At 38.5% G+C, this 20,528-nt stretch overlaps 1 protein-coding gene across 3 annotated transcripts in view; it reads right to left on the bottom strand.

The window, feature by feature from the left end:
• Positions 1-461: 461 nt before the first annotated feature.
• Positions 462-20,528, bottom strand: part of rexo1 (REX1, RNA exonuclease 1 homolog) — an 87,551-nt gene continuing 67,484 nt past the window's right edge. For 2 of the 3 annotated variants that reach the window (XM_048560170.2, XM_048560171.2), the window contains exons 10-16: positions 19,140-19,253; positions 16,809-16,882; positions 14,481-14,591; positions 11,942-12,057; positions 10,368-10,506; positions 8,203-8,323; positions 462-4,189 (exon numbers count right to left, since the gene is read on the bottom strand). In XM_048560170.2, coding sequence (XP_048416127.1) covers positions 4,101-4,189; positions 8,203-8,323; positions 10,368-10,506; positions 11,942-12,057; positions 14,481-14,591; positions 16,809-16,882; positions 19,140-19,253 — 764 coding nt within the window. In that variant the 3' untranslated portion in view covers positions 462-4,100. The remainder of the gene's footprint in view (positions 4,190-8,202; positions 8,324-10,367; positions 10,507-11,941; positions 12,058-14,480; positions 14,592-16,808; positions 16,883-19,139; positions 19,254-20,528) is intronic. The other variant, XR_007250371.2, reaches the window with a different exon arrangement.

Raw genomic sequence — 20,528 nt, 5'->3', positions numbered from 1 at the left:
TGTTTACAAGCAATCTTCAAATTACCAAATGCTTTCCATTCATCAAGTTCTAAAAGCAAGGCAATATTTATTAATACTTAATATTCACTTGAAAGTGTAAAATGTTTGTTGCACCTCTGTTCATCGTACATAGAGGCTGCCATTCAACTTCCTTAGGCAGTTCTGGACCATGGGTCTTTTGATTGATTTGTTCCATAACTTTTTAAGCAAAGGTTGAAAGTGCTGTGCCCCAGCAGCCTCAATTCCCTCTTAAAAATGTCAAATTGAATGGTTGATCACAGTATTCCATGTGGCTCATTCCTGAAAAAGCACTGATATACAAATCTTCTCAGTTTGGAAGAGTTCAGTTATTTGTGCCACCAGGCTCATTGTAGCAATTTTCATTTTCAGTGTAATGAGATGCACATTAAAGAACCATTTTAAACACTAGAAGTAAAGCAAATGTTCAACTCTTTTGTATTTTCTAAAAAACGTTTATTCCAAACAGGAATGTAAAGCACTACAGTATATACTATATACATATATATAGTGTGTGTGTATATACTCAGTTCCACCTATTCATTACACTTAGTGGATGCTACAGATGTTCAGTTGTCTATCCAGTGTGTAAGGTACGGTTTAAAACTGTATACTGTATTTAAATATATCAAAAGTCTTTCCAATTAGCACAGTCACTTTCTGTTCAGAGACCAGTCATAAAGGTCTAAGAATAGAACATATTTTTGAATTCTATAAATTTTTACATAATTTGCCACATTTTCATGCTTACTGTACATCTAGGCTCTTACTGATTCGGAGATAAGTTATCCCTTACTAGATTCTTCTTGTAAAATCTTAGTACTTTACACAAAATTAAACATGTAAAAAATACAAACTTTACACATGTAATACATTAAACAGTCAAATATTAAAAAGGGATATCATGTTTTAGTACTGACTTGATGGGTCTTTAAACAAAAAAGGTAATTACGTTTCAAAGATATTCTCCAGCTTTCATATATTACAAATGAACGTTCAAGTTTTACTGTTGCTGTTCATTACTTCATGATACTGTAATCTAAAGATTTTCAATAATCATTCTCCAAACTTTTAAACTTCATTACGAGTTTTAACACCATTTTACAAATGTGCTTATTTCGTCAGTTCTTCCAAAAATATGCCATTAATCACTTCAAACTAGGTTAACAGGACTATCCAGTCTATAAAGGTGATTTCCCCTCACACCAATAATGTTCAATGGCGAGCAAGAGATGCAACTCTACAAGACTTGCTTTGTCCTGTTTAAAACATCATGAAGCATACGATTTATTAAATAGTCCAGAAGATGCTTTCCTGAAAAGGTGTGCCATTGGAAACAAAGAATAAAACTGTCTGAAGAAAGTTCCTTCGATGGTTGGGCCTATCTTCATTTATCAGCACTTTGGATAATGTGGGAAAAGGCTGCCAAATTATTGCCAACACAGGGTAGACAATGCATACATTTAAGAGTTTAATTCACCTTTATTCCTTTAAACACCATCACCTTTTCTGAAATAAGCTAAGTGAGAAAGTATAAGGTACTGAATGTTTGTTTATCTGCACCTCTAAACAATAATGTAACAATATGCATTCAACCAAAAATTTAAACCGAAATACAATCCTTCCATGCATTCATTTTTAAATTTCTGTTTGGGGTCAATTCCATATGTGACAACACCCTATACAGTACTTAAGTGGTCACGGAAAGTCTTAGAAAGCAATTGCTACTTGCAGCCCTGAACAGTTTTGGTCCACAGCAAACAACCATAAACACGTCATTTCTAATGGTAGCTCCTGGACAAGATACAGCAAAGGATCCCTAGATAATTGTGTTTTTGTGTTAAGCAAAAGATCAAAAGGTGAATGTTGGCACCCCAATAATTCTTAAACTAAGATCACATAACTGTTCGAATCAGGACTCCAGAATCTAGGACCTTCCTTCGTATATGCTTTGCTCATAGCACATGATCTGTTTGCCAACTTAATCATTAAGGAAGGTCCATGAAAATTACAAAGTAAAATGGTAACTTCTCCTCACCAAAAATATCCAGTGCTGATATCTCTTTGCTTACTGTTCAAAATTGTAAAAATTACATGATAGCACCACTTTCCCCTCTCAACAGGAAAGTATTAACACATGCAAGATTTATTTCAACAAACGCTGGCAGCCCACAAAATCCCATTCTGACCTACAACAGTTAGCATGGTATGTACACATGGCTAATAATGGGGACTCGGGGGCCCTAGGTAATTTCTCTTCCTTCGTTAGAGGTTAGATTCAGTACCTTATTGTAACTAAGTGAAATTAAACAATGCAGCATAGATTAGGGACTAAACCTGAATAATTTAGTTCTATACAGTGCTTTTCCACACTGAATAATAAGCGCTTTCAAAGGAACTTGCAGTAATTTTAATCAAACTTTCTTCGTTCTACACTGTTGCAGACTTTCCCCCATAACATTAGCCCTTTGTCACATAATGCAGTGTTATCCAAAATTATTTCATCACTGTCATGCTACCTTGTCAAGTTTAGATTGAAACCTACTGCTTTCAAAAAAAGCAGCTCATGGCAGATTCCAGTGTACCAAGCCACCTTAAGTACAATATTAAAATTAGTTTATGAATATGTAAAGCAGTTACCAGGTAGAACATACCTTTAGGGTTTCAATGAAATTCAAACTGTTGTCAAATAATTTAGGGAACTTTAGAATACCTGTAATCTCTATTTCACCCTTGAACGTACTCACAGACACACATACAAGACACTGTACACACACACACACACATATAAAAAGATATATTTCTACAATTGATTTTTTTGCATAAATTGTAAGGAAATGATTATTAGCCATCTGATTTCTCACTACAGCAAGTGTTTAGAGCTATCACAGAAGCTTTCAATGCAAGTTCAAAATAATATTCAGCAAATAAAGTACATACTTACTGTATTATCAATTTTAAGCAACTATGAACAGCCAAACATTTACTGTGAAAATACCTGTATTTCATCTAATAGTTCAATCCAATTTTCTTTCTGAAATGCATCAAAAGTTTAGAATACAAAACTGTAGGGGAGCATGTTATATATGTTATTTGACGTAAACTACGTGGCACTTTTTACAATATGTTCACTGAATTGCTTCCATCAATTTCTGACACAGTAATGGTGTGAATGTAGAAAGCAAAATACAGTAACAGAAATAGCATATGAGCAATAATAAATCTCTCCACATATAATTAGGAGCAACATATTAAGTAGTGCAATTAGATATGAAATCAAGAGTCAAAATGTCTTGGATGGTCTACAGTTGTCTCAATATGGGCCCACATGGTCAATGAAACGGCAGGAGAGGCACGAGGAGAGTTTAGGCTTCAGGAAAACAGCAGACAAAATCAGCCAGTCTGTCCAAAGTTCTGGAGTGGAATGAGAAAGGAGTGAGGAACTAATATCTGTACAATGTAAATGTTTGCTATATCCAAAGTATAATCTAACTACAGACATGAAGGATAACATATTGAGTCAGTCTTACAAAATCACTTCTGAAAAGTCACGGGGAACAAAAGTGAAAAAGCTATCCAGCAGGCATTACATATAAAAGAATCCGATTTTTAATCCATTCAGCAATGAAAATCACATTACACACAACACTGAAGAAATGAAACAGAAAAGTTAAGAAAAGCATACTTTATCTTTGGGTCAACAGTCAAAATATTTTTCTTCAATTAGATTTTTTGAAAAAAATCCACTGGCTCTGTATTGTTGAGTTATACTTACCCATACATACTTGTTACTCATCAGCAAGAATGACTGCATTTCTTGGAATGCCACTTTAAAGAAATGTCAGATGTGGTCATTGAACATTTACTAATGTGGAGTAATTTTGTGACAAGATCTTTATACATATAAAAACAAATAAATACTGTAAACAAAAAAGGCAGTTCTGGATCATCTTTTAACAACCTAAACTCTGCCTTTTGTTCTGCAAAATAATTACACATCGCAACATCTGTATTACATAATGTTATTTATGACTTTTGTTGGCAACATTCAGTCCTCTACATGCGACAAAAGACAGGAGATGTCATCTTCTCAGTTTTGCATCTTCTTTCAAACGCCACATCATTAATTCCATGCAGGCACTTGCATCTTCACTGGAATCGTGTCCTTCAACTAGTAACAGAAACAAAATAAATTATTGTGGTTGCATATTGTAATTTGCAAAGCCCACAGTAATACAGCGCACTAGTTTAGAAGGGTTTATTCACTTTTCAAGTTGAAACTTAATGACTAGTTGGAGAATGAGGTGAAGTAATAATGGATGATTGAGTAAAATGACTCAATCACCCCATCTATATGAGATTTGATATGAACTGAACAGAGTGAAAAGAATTGTTGTTTTGTAAAAGATGACGACATGCTGAAGGCAGCAAGACTGGCCAGGGCACAGGACAGGATGATATAGTCAGTCAGTCTTAGCACTCCAGGAAGAATTCTTAATCCAGCACAAGCAGCTAGGAGGAAAATCACTTCTTTTTGATGGCTTTGAAAGGTTACTAAAGGCTACTTAATGTTGCTGTGTCAAAGCAGTGCAATGAAAAAAGGAGTGAAGAACGGATATCTGTACGACAATGCAGAAGTTTGCTGTATCCAAGGTATAATAGGATTCCTCAGCAAAAACTACCTTTAATTTTTTTGTCTTCTGTAAATTTAAGAAATTTAGATCATGCCACATGTGCAATTCATGCTTGCGACAGTAATATATAATATGCATCAGTCTCCTTATGTAATGGGATTAATCTTACTGCTACCCTCTGAAAATATAATTTATCACAACATCCTTAACCAGACTGAACCATGAAAATGCGTCCTTCTTGATCAGGCCTCTACTTCAAAACCCATCCATTAGGAGATTGTGCACTTGTGACTCAGGTTTTCTCTGTTGTCCAAAATTATTGATGTGATATACAGTTGTGAATCCAACAGATATATATTCTATTACATTGTACACCATCAATAATAAAACAAAATCTTTAAATCAACTTTTATACTCAAAGGAGCTTTCACTAAAACTTGAACGATAGCTTCATAACTAGACTCCACACAAGCAGAAAGGCAACAGCTTAACGCTTAATTTCTTCAAATGAATGTTTTCGTTCAAACCTATTCAACTTCTAAAAACATAAGAGGAATCTAAGTGCAGTACATTTTTCAGATATTCTAATAAAAACAACTGCATGCGTACTTAATCTGGGAGGAGTTATGGCAGGCATTTTCCATTCAACAAATCCAAGGGTTACACTAAGTGCAGGTATAACAAAATTTACACATAATTAGACCTTGAAATCCCATTCTGATTGCTTTCATTCACAGAGTTCATTTATTTCAATGCACGAGGCCTAACAAGCAAGGCAGATGAACTTAGGACATGGTTGCGAACATGGGACTGGGTTAGGCTCAGGTATAGACAAGGCTGATAGCTTAATATACCAGTGTATAGATGAAATTGGAGTCGGGGGGGGGGGGGAGAAAAGAGAAGGTGAGGGAGTGAGGGAGATAATTAGGGATAATATTATGGCTGTACTTAGGGAGGATATTTCCAGGAATACATCCAGAGAAGTTATTAAGGTGGAACTGAGAAATACGAAGGGGATGATCACCTTATTAGGGTTGTATTATAGACCTCATAATAGTCAGTGGGAAATTGAGCATCAAATTTGTCAGGAAAGCTCAGTTATCTGTAAGAATAATAGGGTGTTTACAGTAGGGGATTTTAACTTTTCAAACAGACTGGGATTGCCATGGTGTTAAGGACTTGGACGGAGAGGAATTCGTTAAGTGTGTACAAGAAAAGTTTCTGATTCAGTAATGTGGATGTGCCCATGAGAGAAGGTGCAAAATATGACCTATTCTCAGGAAACAAGGCAGGTGAGGTGCCTAAGCTATTAGTGAGGGAGTACTTTGGGGCCAGTGACCATAATTCTATTAGTTTTAAAATAGTGATGGAAAAGGATAGACTGGATCTAAAAGTTAAAGTTCTAAACTGGAGGAAGGTCAATTTTGACAGTACGAGGAAAAAGCTTTCAAAAGTTGACCGGGGACCGATGTTCGCAGGTAAAAGGCACGGCTGGAAAGTGGGAAGCCTTCAAAAATGAGAGAACAGGAGCATGCTGTCTCTGGACTCTTGTTAGGGTGAAGGGCAAGGCTGGTGGGTGTAGGGAATGCTGGATGTCTAGAGAAATTGAAGTTTAGGCCAAGAATAAGAGGGACGCAAATGTCAGATATAGACAGCAGAAATTGAATAGACTAATGCAAAGGCAGTAGGAACATAATTAAGAGGAAAATCAGGAAGGCAAAAACAAGAAAGGAGATAGCTTTGGCAAATAGGGTTGAGGAGAATCCAGAGGGATTTTATAAATACATTAAGGACAAAAGAGACTAGGGAGAGAGAGTAGGGCCCCTTAAAGATCAACTACGGGAGGAACCGCAGAGGTGGGGGTAATGAGTGTTTTGCACCAGTTTTTACTGTGGAGAAGGATATGGAAGATATAGAATATGAGGCAATAAATAGCGACATCTTGAAAAACGTCCCTAATTCAGAGGTGGTGGTGCCGGCCACCTTAAAACACAAAGGTGGATAAATCTCTGGGACCCTATCATATATACCTTAGATCTCTATGCTTGAAAAGGGATTGCTGGGCCCCTTGCCAACATGTGTATCATCGATAGCCACATGGAGGTGCCTGAAGACTGGAGGTTGGCTAACATGGTACCACTATTCAAGGAAGGTGGTAAGGAAAAGCCAGGGAACTACAGACCAGTGAGCCTGACATCGGTGGTGGGCAAGTTGTTGGAGGGAATCCTGAGAGACAGGGTTTACATGTATTTGGAAAGGCAAGGACTGATTAGGGGTGGTCAACATGGCTTTGTGCATGGGAAACCATGTCTCACTAATTTGATCAAGTTTTTTGAAGAAGTAACAAAGAGGACTGATGAGGGCAGAGCTGTGGACGTGATCTAGTTGGGCTTCAGTGAGGCGTTTGACAAGGCTCCTCATGGTAGACTGGCTAGCAAGGTTAGAACACACAGAAGAGAGGGAGAACTAACCATTTGGATGCAGAACCCGTTTGAAGGTAGAAGACAGAGGGTGGTAGTGGAGGTTTGCTTTTCAGATGGGTGACCTGTCACAAGCAGGGTACCACAAGGATTGGTGCTGGGTCCACTATTTTTAATCATCTATGTAAATGATTTGAATGTGAACATGGGAAGTCTGATTAATAGGTTTGCGGATGACACCAAAATTGGAGGTGTAGCGGACAGCAAAAATTACCTCAGAGTACAAGTGGATCTAGATCAGATGGGCCAATGGGCCGAGCAGTGGCAAATGGAGCTTAATTTAGATAAATGTGAGGTTCTGCATTTTGGAAAGGCAAATCAGAACAGGACTTATACACTTAATGGTAAGGTCATGGGGACTGTTGCTGAACAAAGAGACCTTGGAGTACAAATTCATAGTTCCTTGAAAGTGGAGACACAGGTAGATAGGACTGTGAAAGCAATGTTTGGTCTGCTTGCCTTTACTGGTTAGGTCACTTTTGGAATACTGCGTGCAATCCTGATCTCTGCGCTATAGGAAGCATGTTGTGAAACTTAAAAGGGTTCAGAAAAGATTTACAAGGGTGTTGCCAGGGTTGGAGGGTTTGAGCTGTAGGGAGAGGCTGAATAGGCCTGGGCTATTTTCCCTGGTGTGTCACAGGCTGAGGGGTGGCCTAATAGAGGTTTATAAAATCATGAGGGGCATGCATAGAGTGAATAGCCAAGGTCTTTTCCCCAAGATAGGGGAGTCCAAAACTAGAGGAAATGGGCTTAAGGTGAGAGGAAAATGATTTAAAAATGACCTAAAGGGGCAAGTTTTTCATGCAGAGAGAGTGGTGCATATATGGAGTGAGCTGCCAGTGTAAGTAGTGGAAGCTGGTACAATAAGATTTAAACAGCACCTGGATGGACATATGAATAGGATGGTTTAGAGGGATATGGGACAAATGCTGGCACATGGGACTAGGTTATTTTAGGTCATGTGTCAGCGTGGATGAGTGAGACCAAAGGGTCTGTTTCCATGCTGTACAATTTTATGATTGTGAGATAATCATTGATTCATCGCCATTGCTTCACCAACTATGACATACCATTATCTTGAATGATGCGTTTGAGGTAGTCTGCCATCAGATTTTTCAGTGCTCTCTTATACGGCAATCCCAGTCGATGTGGAAATACAACTGCTGTGTCAATCACTGTGCTATGAATAAGCTGAAGGCAAAAAAGGTGATTGTTTTACTGTCTATACTGCAAATTCCATTTATTCCGATATAATGGGAATCATTTTATTTTAAACTTTCCAACCATGTTTATTTGAAATCTTCCAACAAATTATTCTTAACTGTATTAACTAAATAAACACCTTGCATTAGAGATGCTTTCTAAATGCAATAAAAATTTCCTAAAAAGTGTGTTTCACTTGAGTCTTAGCGAGCATAATTTGACACCAAATCTCATGAGACATTACTATATTTAAGTAACCAATAGCTTAATAAAAGAAGCCAATTTTAAGAAGCATCTTTAAAAAAAGAAGGGGGACATGTATGGATGTTTAGCAAGTGAACTCCAGAGCTGTACGCTCGGCCAGCTGAAGGATGTAGTGATTAAAATGGAGGAAGTACATGAGGATTGGGGAAAGCACAGTCCACCATTATTTGAGGAAATTACATAGATAGAAGGTGGGCAAACCAAACAGGGATTTGAAAATATGGTTACAAATTTTATAACTGATACATTTGCATTGCCTGACAGGGAACCACTCAGCGAGCTCTGGGCTGATGGATGAAAATGATTTGGTATGAGGCTACAGGTAGAATTTAGGATGATCTCAAGTTTATGAGAGCTGGAAGATGAGAAGACAGCTAGGAGATGATGGGAATGGCTAAGACCTGAGGTGACAAATAAATGTTTTCACCAGCTGATAAATTCTGGACACTGAAGGAGCCTCGTAATTATAGTGGTGGAATCAAATAGTTGAGGGTAGAAGCTCATCCCTGTTAAACAGAACTCCAAGGTTGTGGACTGTCTGGTTCAGCTTCATAGTCCTGACCAGGGGTTGGAGAGAGTAGTAAGTTGAAGGGGTTCTTGGCAGGGATCAAAGAAATTGGCTCAATTTTCACTATTACAGTGTGAAAGGATCAGCTATAATGGACGGGCTAGAAAGAGGAGGTAGTGACATGAGTTACAGTTGGGTGGTGACAGAATGCAAGATGAATCCGATGTATTTTTGGTCAATGCACCGCTAGGCTGAAAATTAATGGGTCCTTTAAGGTCTGATCAAAATCATTGCAAGAAGACACATGCACTTCAATGTGTAGCTAATTTATTGGGTTAAAATACTTAATACACATATGAATTAACAATTGTTATAATATCTACGTATCAGTAGTATAATCTAAAATTAGGTTAAGCAACTAAGATTAGGTTAAACAAGTGAATCTCATACTGTCTTTCTATCTGTCAGGGACTTTGGCAATGATGGCACTTACACCTTTATCTCAGATCCCACAGCACAAATCATGTGAACCCCAGCCCGACGGTGTGATGGTCGATGAATGGGGAAAGCTCCCTGATATTAAAACTGTTTTGAATCTAAGGTTACTTACTGAATCCCCATTTTGTAATAACTTCAGTATTTTTCCTTCAATAGTAGGTGGAAAACAAGTCGAGGTAGCCTCATGTAGACCACACATGCAGATGGTTCCCAACAACATTCAGGTCAGGCAGTTTCACCACCCAGTCCAAACAGGCTCTTCTGGCATTCGGCCTGTTTTCATGTACTTTTCCACTCTTCAACTGATCATTGTCCAATTATGTCTGACCAATTAACCCTTAAAGGTCTGATTTTAAGATAACAAGGTGTAGAACTAGATGAACACAGCAGGCCAAGCAGCATCAGAGGAGCAGGGAAGCTGATGTTTTGGGTCGAGGCCCTTCTTCAGAAAAAGATTATTTTTAAGCCCTACACTACAGGTGATGCTGCTGAGATGGCAGGTACATTAAAAATAAGGGTGAAACATTAGATCCTTGGGGGATTTCAGTACAGAAATCAGAAGACAGCCCATTGTAGATACTACTTTACATACAACTGGATAGGTAAGACATATGCAAGAGAAATAGTCCCTTCAAACGGGAAGACATGGGCATACATTGGGAGAGCCAACTGTTGAAAACCTACAGAATAGATTCTGACAAAGAAGAACTATTTACCATGGTCACATGCACATTGGACGTCACATTTTTTAAAAATGTATACCTTTAGTGCAAATAAATCACTTTCCAAGCTGTGCCCAATTAATATGGTTGCAGCACTGAACATGTTCAGTAATACTGCCTGTACATCACGAATAGTGATTGTCGTACTCTCCATATCCTCCTCTGTTACACCAGAAAATCTACATAAACAAAAGAAAAAGAATGTGCTGTCTCACTAATAAACACAGCGTCAATGTCAAAGAAACGCCAGGTCAAAATAGAAACACTTTCTTAGGCTCAGACTGCCATATGGTTTGGAAGAACCACTGACTTTGCAGCAGAAAGAAGTTGTTCATCTAATTACAATATGTTATCTCTTTGATCTGTTATACCCACCCTTCACATTATCTATCAGAACAGAGTTGGAGGAACACAAAGCTCCTGAAGGTTGTCAGGCTGAAGCAGTAATAATGTTGGGTGAAGGTAAAACTAGTGGTGGATTCAACAAAATGATAAAAGAAGACCTGAAGTAACAGCATTGCTGGATCCAGAGCTGCATGGAACAAGGGCAGTGGGTCAACAGGATTTGAGATAGTTAAGATATGGCCAGCAGAGTTTTGGAAGAATTCATGTTTATTAAGGGTGTAAGATGGGATGATGTCCAGGAAAGCATTGAGTAGCCAACAGTGAAGGTAACAAAAGTACAGCGAGTTAAGCTGAGGGAGGGGAAATGACCGGTGATATGATTGAGGCAGAAGTAGGTGGGCTTTTATAAGGGTGAGAGAACAAAGATGTTGACTCAGGGTCAAATAGCACATCAAGATCAAGAACAGACAAGTTCAGCCTTGAATACTGGATAGGAAGGACAAGTAAATTGGTGACAAATAACCAGTCAGGTAAAGTAAGTTTAACAGAATGGATGCTAGAATTTTTACTCTTAAAGGAATAAATGTGTATTCAGCGCATAGTTTGAATTCTGACAGTAAATCAGCATAATTAAACATTTTAAATGTGGCTGACTGAAAGGCACGTTCACATTTCATATCAGAGATAGTAGGAACTGCCGATACTAGAGTCTGACATAACAAGGTGTAGAGCTGGATGAACACAGCAGGCCAGGCAGCACCAGAGGAGCAAGAAAGCTGACATTTCAGGTTTGGACCCTTTCTGAAGGGTCCAGGCCCTAAACATCAGCTTTCCTGCTCCTTTGATGCTGTCTGGCCCGCTGTGTTCATCAAGCTCTACACCCTGTTATTTCACATTTCATATCTTCTGTTTTCCTTCAAGAATTACCCACTTTTACCCAAAGTACTTTTCCCAAAAGAAAATTTTGAGTTTCTCATTACCTGGCCCTGGGTTATTTAAAAAAGGATAAATATTTGTATTTTTCCTTTATGATATGAACAATTTCCAGAAGGCATTTGATAAAGTGCCACACAGGAGGTTGACAAGGTGAAATGAATGATGTGCCATAGAAATCAGTGCTGGAACCTAAAATGCAACTGGTTCTTGGCAGTGATCCACCTTATCAAAGTCCATAATTAACTACAAATGGCAGTAACAAAAGAAAGTTTCTAATGACAAAAAATGTGCGCCAAGGTACTAAGAGTCCCATATTTTAATCATTGAACATACCTAGTGTTATAATCGATAACCTTGTTGTCTGGTTTGACAAACGTATCATACACCACCTTTAGATCCGGGTTGATAACAGTCAATCTGGTCAACTCCAAACCTTGTTTTGTGTAGCACTGGAATAAAGTTATTGATTATTAACTAAAGAGAGAAGGGAAACCACAACAATGCAAAATGTAACATTACTGTAAACTGGTACATAACTATATCAGATATTAAATTACACAAAATGACAATTATATTTCTGACAGTTAGAATAATGACAGAAATGCAGAATGGATAACCTTTTAGAATGCTAAATTTGAATAGACTGTAATACTTGCAAATGACATTGAACAAGGCACTCAAGCAATATAATTCAGGACATCCACACCATACTGCTAACAGCAGGAATATGCATCTTCCTTGGAATCTTGTTCTAGCAATTGGTTTGACAAATAACCCAAAATTACCACCCAAGCCAATGGATGAGTACATCAGAAGTCAATAATCAATACGCAGGTTACTAATCCTATTTTTTTTTACATTATAAATTGTGCTAATCTGTGATGATACCACAGCTTTAAGAGGTGTATTTTGTCTTTTTTTTAAATGGGGAAAAAGGTTGAGACAGAGGTGGACAGCAGTCCACTTGAACCCAGAAGGTAAATAATCAGCTTGAGGGTTGTTGGGACTTTTAAAAACAAAAAGTTGAAATTATCGAAGCAGCCTGATGGGTGGGGTCAAGCTCCCACAGAACCAGGATTTTTAGTTGTATACTCAGTAGTTGATGGTTCCTGAAGCTGGATGTGTGGATGTGGAAGCTTAGTCCACTCTCTGATATAGCTAAAAGCTGGGGTTGTCTTTCTGCTGCTAGAATTGCATGAGAGAATACTTTTTTTATTGACTTTGCCTTTGCCAAGGGTGTGTTTATGGGATGTTCCTATATTGGAACAGTTAATTAGTAGTGTGTATAAACATATATACATGGATTATTTTGTTAAGGATTTCAATAGAGTTACAGTTACGCCAATTCTTTTTCTCTGCCAGGACTATTCTTTTTCTTTTTTCCTTGCCATTGCCTCTAATTCAAGCTGTTTCATTTGCAATTGAATTTTGGCAGTGTCCAATGATTCTGACTGCATGCCTGCCAATTGTAAACGTAAAGCTATTGCTGCAGCAATTTCCCTTTTCCTCACAGGTACAGGCAACTTTAACCTCAACTTGTTTGCCAATTTTGAAAGCTCTGCCATGCTCACTTTCTGTAAAACATCTGGAGTGACTTTTTCCACCCCCAGGTAACTCTTCGCTACTGAGAGAGCCATTATTAATGGGGCACACCCTGTTTAAACCAAGCAAATGCAAAATCCAAAATAAAAAGACAAACACCAACACTCACTACTGAGTACCTTTAAGTCCAACAACCCTAAACTCAACCTGAAATTAGAGATGCTGATCCCGTCAAGAGCCCCCTCAAAACATATTAAGAAGATAGCTTAGACCCTAACTTTTTCATGTTTCAAAGGTAAGTGCAATGTATTGCATTCCAAATACAATCTGATTGGTTAAACTTTGAGCAAAACATATTTTATTTTTACACTACAGTTTAAAATACAGACAAAATAAAAATTTAAAAATTGGCTGAACTGTAACTATCAAAACACTTAAAATCTTATCTTACATATAGATAAAACTGCTGCTAATTACCTACTCCAATGTAGTAACATTCAATAAACACACCCTTGGTAAAGGCAAATTTAGTAAAACAGATGGTCTCACATGCAATTCTAGCAGCAGGAACAGAACCCCAGCTTTTAGCTATAACAGAGGAATAAGAGCTTCCATATCCAGCTTCAAGACCCCAACTGCTGATAGCTAAAACTAAAAAAATTATGGTTCTGTGCCAGTTTGATCCCACCCCTCAGGCTGTTTCTATTGTTTCAACTTTTTTAAAAAAGCCCAAGGCGTCACAAGCTGTTTACTCTATTAGCTTCAGGGAGACTGCTCTTCCCACCTCCGTCTCAACCTTTCTTCATTTAAAAAAAGGACAAAATACACCTCTTAGAGCCATACTATTGTCACAAATGCTATTGTTGATTGGGCACTCATACTCAAAAAATCTTTTCTAACGTTATGATCAGCTGACCATGCCAGTGCATCTATCTTGTTCCATTCATGGCTCTCAACCAAAATCCAGGATGTTGATTACTGTGCAGTTATTTAAATTGTTCTTGGGTACTGAATAATAATGCACAGCAGTACACGAAGGAACCTTTCTAGTGTTGCCTTTCATTCTCTGGGTTTCATTAATCATGCAAGAAAAACTGACTTGCTCCCATGCCTTTGCCAACCAATGCGGGTATGTATCATAGGCCAGGCTTTATTCTTCCTGCCTCCACAAAGCTTAAGCCAGAGCTAATTGCAGGAATTCAGCTGCATAAAAGATAACCAGCAAAAACACGTATTTTTATTTATACATAATATATACACACACACACACACACACACACACTCTCTCACACAAAGAGTAAGAATAAAGCAGGATATTGACATTCCTTACCATCTCACAATCCAATGCAAAGATACCTGGGTTTTCATCCGGTGGCATTTCTTTATCAAACGTCTTCATGAAACCAGCTAAATTTTCTTTGCGACCATCCTGAACATGTTGCTACAGCAGGATTATAATCAATGATAATATAAATATTTAATAAATAGTTACAGGGAAGGACCAAAATGGCTTTGGCATACAATTATACAATCTTCACTCATTTCTCAGTAAAGTGCCACTCTGGCAACTGTCTTCTTTGCTAATAGCATTAACTGCAGCAATGTAAATAAATTATCCTTAGTTTAAAATTACAATAGAGATTGAAATGATAGTTGTAAGTTCCTATCATAATTTGCTTATGTAAATTTGGGCAGAGAGAAGAAGCGCAGAGCTGTAATGCCACTGGACTGGTAATGCAGGTTAATGTTCTAGGAATCTCACAATAGAAGATGGAGGAATCTGAATTCTATGAATAAACCTGAAATTAAAAGCTGGTATGAAGGCGACCATATAACTACTGTGGATTGTTGTAAAATCCTATCTGGTTGGCTAATGGTCTTTAGGAAAGGAAATCTGCCATCCTCGGCCGACATGCAACTCCAGATCCAGCAACTTGTTTGACTTTTATTTGTCCTCTGACATGGCCTAGCATACCACTCTGTTCAAGTACAACATGGATGGGCAATACATGCAAGTAATGACAGAAATGTCCACTTACTGTGAATAAATAATAACTATGTAAATCAACCATCATGGGTGAAAAGCCTGCCTGATTGGTGTCAATTATTAATGCCCACTACTGTTCTGATAATTTCTGTGACACATAGTAAATTCAGATGTTAAACAGTCAGGGGAGTAATGCTGTCACTACATCACAATAGTGGCTGCAATTCAAAAGTACTTGACTGCATGTGAAGTGTTTGGAATACGGTAGCTGTGAACTGTACTACATAAATGCGTGCCCTTTCCATTCAATTACTATATTGTCGCATTCAAACATGGCATCGTGAAGGAAAGCATAAAACAGTACTTGCTAATGACAAGCAAAATACTACAGACACTGGACCTCAGAAACAAAAACAAAGTGCTGGAGAAACTCATCAGCTTCCTTGTAACTATGATGTTCATGTTAGTGCTAGTCCAATAAAACAAATGGCCAAATAGCAAAACAGTTGAGAAGGTTTTTTTGACAGTGGCAAGTGGAGGCAAACACATCCTTATAGCACTGAACACTAAACTATTAAAATGCAATCTAAAATCTAAGGTGTGATAGATAAGTTTAAATAAATAGCATAACCACTTGCCAAAAACAAACAAAGTCTAATATGGTGTGAAGCTGGATGAACACAGCAGGCCAAGCAGCATCAGAGGAGCAGGAAAGTTGACGTTTCGGGTCGAGATCCTTCTTCAGAAATGGGGGAGGGGAAGGGGATTCTGAAATAAAATAAAGAGTGGGGGGTGAAGGTGGACAGAAGATGGATAAAGGAGAAGAGAGGGTGAGAGGAGACAGACAGGTCAAAGAGGTTGGGTTAGAGCCTGTGAAGATGAGTGTAGGTGGGGAGTTAGGGAGGGGATAGGTTGATGCAGGGAGGATGGACAGGTCAAGGAGGCGGCTGAGGTTAGTGGGTAGGAGATGGGGGTGGGGCTTGAGGTGGGAGGAACAGTTAGGGAGGCAGAGATGAGCTGGGATTCTCCAGCATCGGCAGTTCCTACCATCTCTGTAACAAAGTCTAATATGTACTGATTTCAGGCTTTTACAATCTGTTATATTCCTTGTACTGAGTACATCAGTTCATGCATTCTCCACTCAGCTATTATTATACATTTTTATTACTGCCTGGTCAACAAGGGTGGATTCTTGGACCATGGCATAAAACACAAAGTAAAAAATATAATGCAACCAAATGGATTCTAAAGAAACATTTTTGTAATTACCCAGTTTGTTGTATGCCATACAATGAGAGAGAGCAGAACTACAGACAAGAATAAACACTGTAGCCCCAAAATATAAAGGCTGCAACACTGCAATGTGCTCAAGTGAAAAGGTTAATTGCAATGCGACAACCTTCATTCTTCTTAGGCACAACATTTATTCTTATAATGTCCTGGCAGCTCTCCATCTAAACAATTAAACACATTTTTATAAAACAGCAGCAGAGATGGTGAACTGATATGAAAACTACTCTCAATCCCAAGGCCAGTGCTACAAGTTGAGTGGAATGAACATTCTGATTGGCAATTAACTTATATCAAGTTGCCACAGATATCTCAAACATGTTCAGTAATCCCCATAATAGAGGAACACACGATCTGTAGTCCTTAATCAGCTCTTGGTACCTTTGCTGTCTGACATCCTGCAGATCCTACTGCTCCTCCACAGCAACTATACTGTGTTTCCCAGCCACCGGGTACTGCAACATAAACGTCAAAATTAGAAAACATTCTCATCAGATTACAAATGGAACACGTTCTATAATTCTATCTGCATTTCCATATTGCAACTCAAAGCTAAAACAGCTTCTCATCATGTTTAGTGATAAGGAAGACATTTTTTGAATGCATGCTCATTCAGTTCACCATAATGATGCAGCAACTGCCACGAACATGAATGATTTACTGAAGAGTTGAAGCATTTCTCTTAAAAAATAATGGCATCTCCTGGATTTTGGCAGGCAAGGTCTTTGCTGTAATACAGTGTTAGGGAATCAGATGTTAAGCCATTTGGTGTTTGATGTTTTCAACATTATCTTCCTCTAATTGTTAGTTGTGTGTGGGAGCAGTTCAAGTAATCAGGAATGCAAGTTTCTCATCTGACTGGCAGAGACTTGCACCATGTTGGTGCATCCATGATAAACCTCAAAATGTACTCCGGTGACTATTTCTGCCCTCGATTCTTTGACCTATGTTGTTGAGATGGTCCTAGCAGGTTATTACAAAACATTTAGGTTTGAGTCACATCACAGCCCTTCCTTCATTCAAGACAATTAAATCTGATCAATCCTGATCTCAATTACAGTGACACTGGAGTAGTTATGTAACACTGTAAAATTACCAAGGACATTAAGAATGTTAGTAATAATTTCAGGTTATGATTGCATGCACTTTTTATGGAAATTGTAAACTAATGGTATTTATTATAATTTGTTCAATTATATTACAAATTGAATAGCTTACTTTTCAACCACCCTAAAATTCCAGTATGCACTGGAGAGCACAAGTGATTTTTCCAGATTGCAGTTGGATAAAAGGTCAGGTGTTTTGAAAGGACACATACTGGAAAGGAATTCCCAGGATATGAGAGTAGTCCATCAGGAGTGTGAAGAAGGTACACGGGTTCTCTAGAATTTGATGTGATGTGATTAGAACTTGTGTACAGTAGGAGTGCACAGACACGGGAAATTGCTACATGAGAGAACACATACTCCCAAGCCCAGGAAACAACAAAAGTTATTTTGTCTAAAGTAATTTAAAAAGCCTGAAGCTCTTGGGGCATAATTGGAAGTTTGTCTGGAAATGTGGCACTGAGAACTTTCTACTGGCAAAGGGAGAGTCTGAGGAGGGGTTTACTAAAATGGGCACTGGGACTGTATTTAAAGCAGCTGGGTAGGGATCTAATGGTGAAGTGGAGTGAATGGGTAAAAAGGAGAATAAAGGCTCTTATTTCACTGTGCAGGCAATTACTTAATTCCCATCATTAAATCCAAAAACAGTTTCAAGGTCTCTCTTTTACAACAGATTCATTCACCTACTGTTTTAATAAGTAGTTTAAAAAGTAATATTGCATTAACCAAGGGCTTAATAGTTAAAAACTATTCCAGTTAACAATTATTCAATGAGACACGAGTCTTTTCTCAGTCTTCAAGAATTACAGATTATAATAGTATACTACCAACATTTGAAAACAAAAAGGATTAGAACCTTAAAATTGAAATTTTGAGCAATAAATCAGCAAAAATGGCAGTGAGTATTACTGATCATTTGAAGCAGAGTCCATTTCAGTGCAGCAAGCAAACTAAAGAAATTGGTTAGTAGGGTAGATGTAAAGAAATTATTTTCACTTGTATTCACTAGTAAATCCAAGTGAACTCGAGTGAAACTTTTTCCATTTAAAATGGTCAGTTGGTGGTATTTTCTAGCAGAAGTAGCTGATAGATATTTTTAAATCAACATGTACAGACATATGACATATATTTGGAGCAGCTGGAACTTCGCACCCAGTCCTTTGATCCAGAGGTAGGAATGTGGTCTCTTCACCGTAATACAATGAACATGATATCGATGGGGTTAGATGAAATAGGTTGGAGGAAGTTCATATAGCACATAATCACAAGTCCAATTGTTACAAATGGTCTGTTGTGCTCTATATCCTAAGTGATTAGGAACATAGGATCAAATTATCAACTTCTGCTCCTAAATCCTTTAAGCTTGCCTTGCCATTCAATAAGAACATGACTGATCCGTTTGTGGTCTTGACTCCTACTTTGTCAGCCCCACCATTATTAATCTTTGCAACATGTTCATTACAATGTGCTCATACGAAGGAAGATTGCTAAACCAGTCACAGCAAAATATGCCCAAATATTCACTGGTACAACATAAAATCTGGCCATGTTAAAAAAAAACTTTTTTAAATAGTTATTATTTCTTGAATTACAATATCAAACTCACTTTTTTGTCGGCGTAATCGTCCCCAGTGGTAGTTGCACTCTTCTTTGCGGATACAATCCCCGCTAACAGAAACACTGTATTCAGCTCCGCACCGACAGCAAACCCTTATTAAAGCTAAATGTAAAAAACAAACTTGAAATATCTGCACATTGCTTGACAATCAAGTGGCAATACATGTAGACTGCTACACGGAATTTCCCACAATTACCATCATAGATCCTTTAAATATTTATTAGCTCAGATTTCCTCACTTTTTGAAAGCACGCTTCCACAAATTCTAACATTCTGCAAGCAGATAAATGAAAATCAGCTGGATCTTCAATTACGTGAGGCATCACACCAAGTAATCCAATCACCCTATATCCAAATACTCCACCTTCCAACAGAGGCCAGTGAACAGAAATTACGAGCAGGGAATTGGAAAACTTGTCTTTCATAATCTGAGGTAACTGAAGATATTTGCAGCACTCTAACTGCTACCCCAGACTGGAAGCAGCTAACTTAGCAAAGTCAAATTATGGAAGACAGCACAACTTGGCAGAGCTTAAGCTAGAGTCTTAAACCATAAACAGGTTGCACCACTACAATATACATGACGATAAAGCATCATACTTTCCCTCTCTCATTTCGTTATAACTCTGCTACTATGAAGGATCACCAAGTTCTCTAATTTATCTTGTCCAAAGACAAACATGTTCTATTTGCCAATAATGCATGTGACTTTACAATGAGCCAGAATTGAGCAACACTTATCATTAGCTGCCGGCAAGAAACTGGAAGCCCAATGCTAAAATGTCAAAGAAATCAAAGACAGACTAAACAAACACAATGACCTGAAGTGATAATGGGAACTGCAGATGCTGGAGAATCCAAGATAACAAAGTGTGAAGCCGGATGAACACAGCAGGCCAAGCAGCATCTCAGGAGCACAAAAGCTGACGTTTCGGGCCTAGACCCTTCAGAGAGGGGGATGGGGAGAGGGTTCTGGAATAAATAGGGAGAGAGGGGGAGGTGGACCGAACGTGGAGAGAAAAGAAGAGGGTGTCGGTGGAGGAGAATTGGTCGGGCCTGCGGGACAGGGAGAAGCGGAGGGCCTTGAGGCCCAAGCTATGCCTGCCTCTTTGTAGGTTACGTGGAACAGTCCATCTTCCGCACCTACACAGGCCCCAAACCCAACCTCTTCCTCCGTTACATTGATGACTGTATCGGCGCCGCCTCTTGCTCCCCAGAGGAGCTCGAACAGTTCATCCACTTCACCAACACCTTCCACCCTGACCTTCAGTTCACCTGGGCCATCTCCAGCACATCCCTCACCTTCCTGGGCCTCTCAGTCTCCATCTCAGGTAACCAGCTAAAAACTGATGTCCATTTCAAGCCCACTGACTCCCA

Source organism: Stegostoma tigrinum, chromosome 30, assembly GCF_030684315.1.
Source record: "Stegostoma tigrinum isolate sSteTig4 chromosome 30, sSteTig4.hap1, whole genome shotgun sequence".
Lineage (NCBI taxonomy): Eukaryota > Metazoa > Chordata > Chondrichthyes > Orectolobiformes > Stegostomatidae > Stegostoma > Stegostoma tigrinum.
The sequence above is the reverse complement of the archived record's forward strand: the minus strand, read 5'-3'. Positions and strand labels throughout refer to the sequence as shown.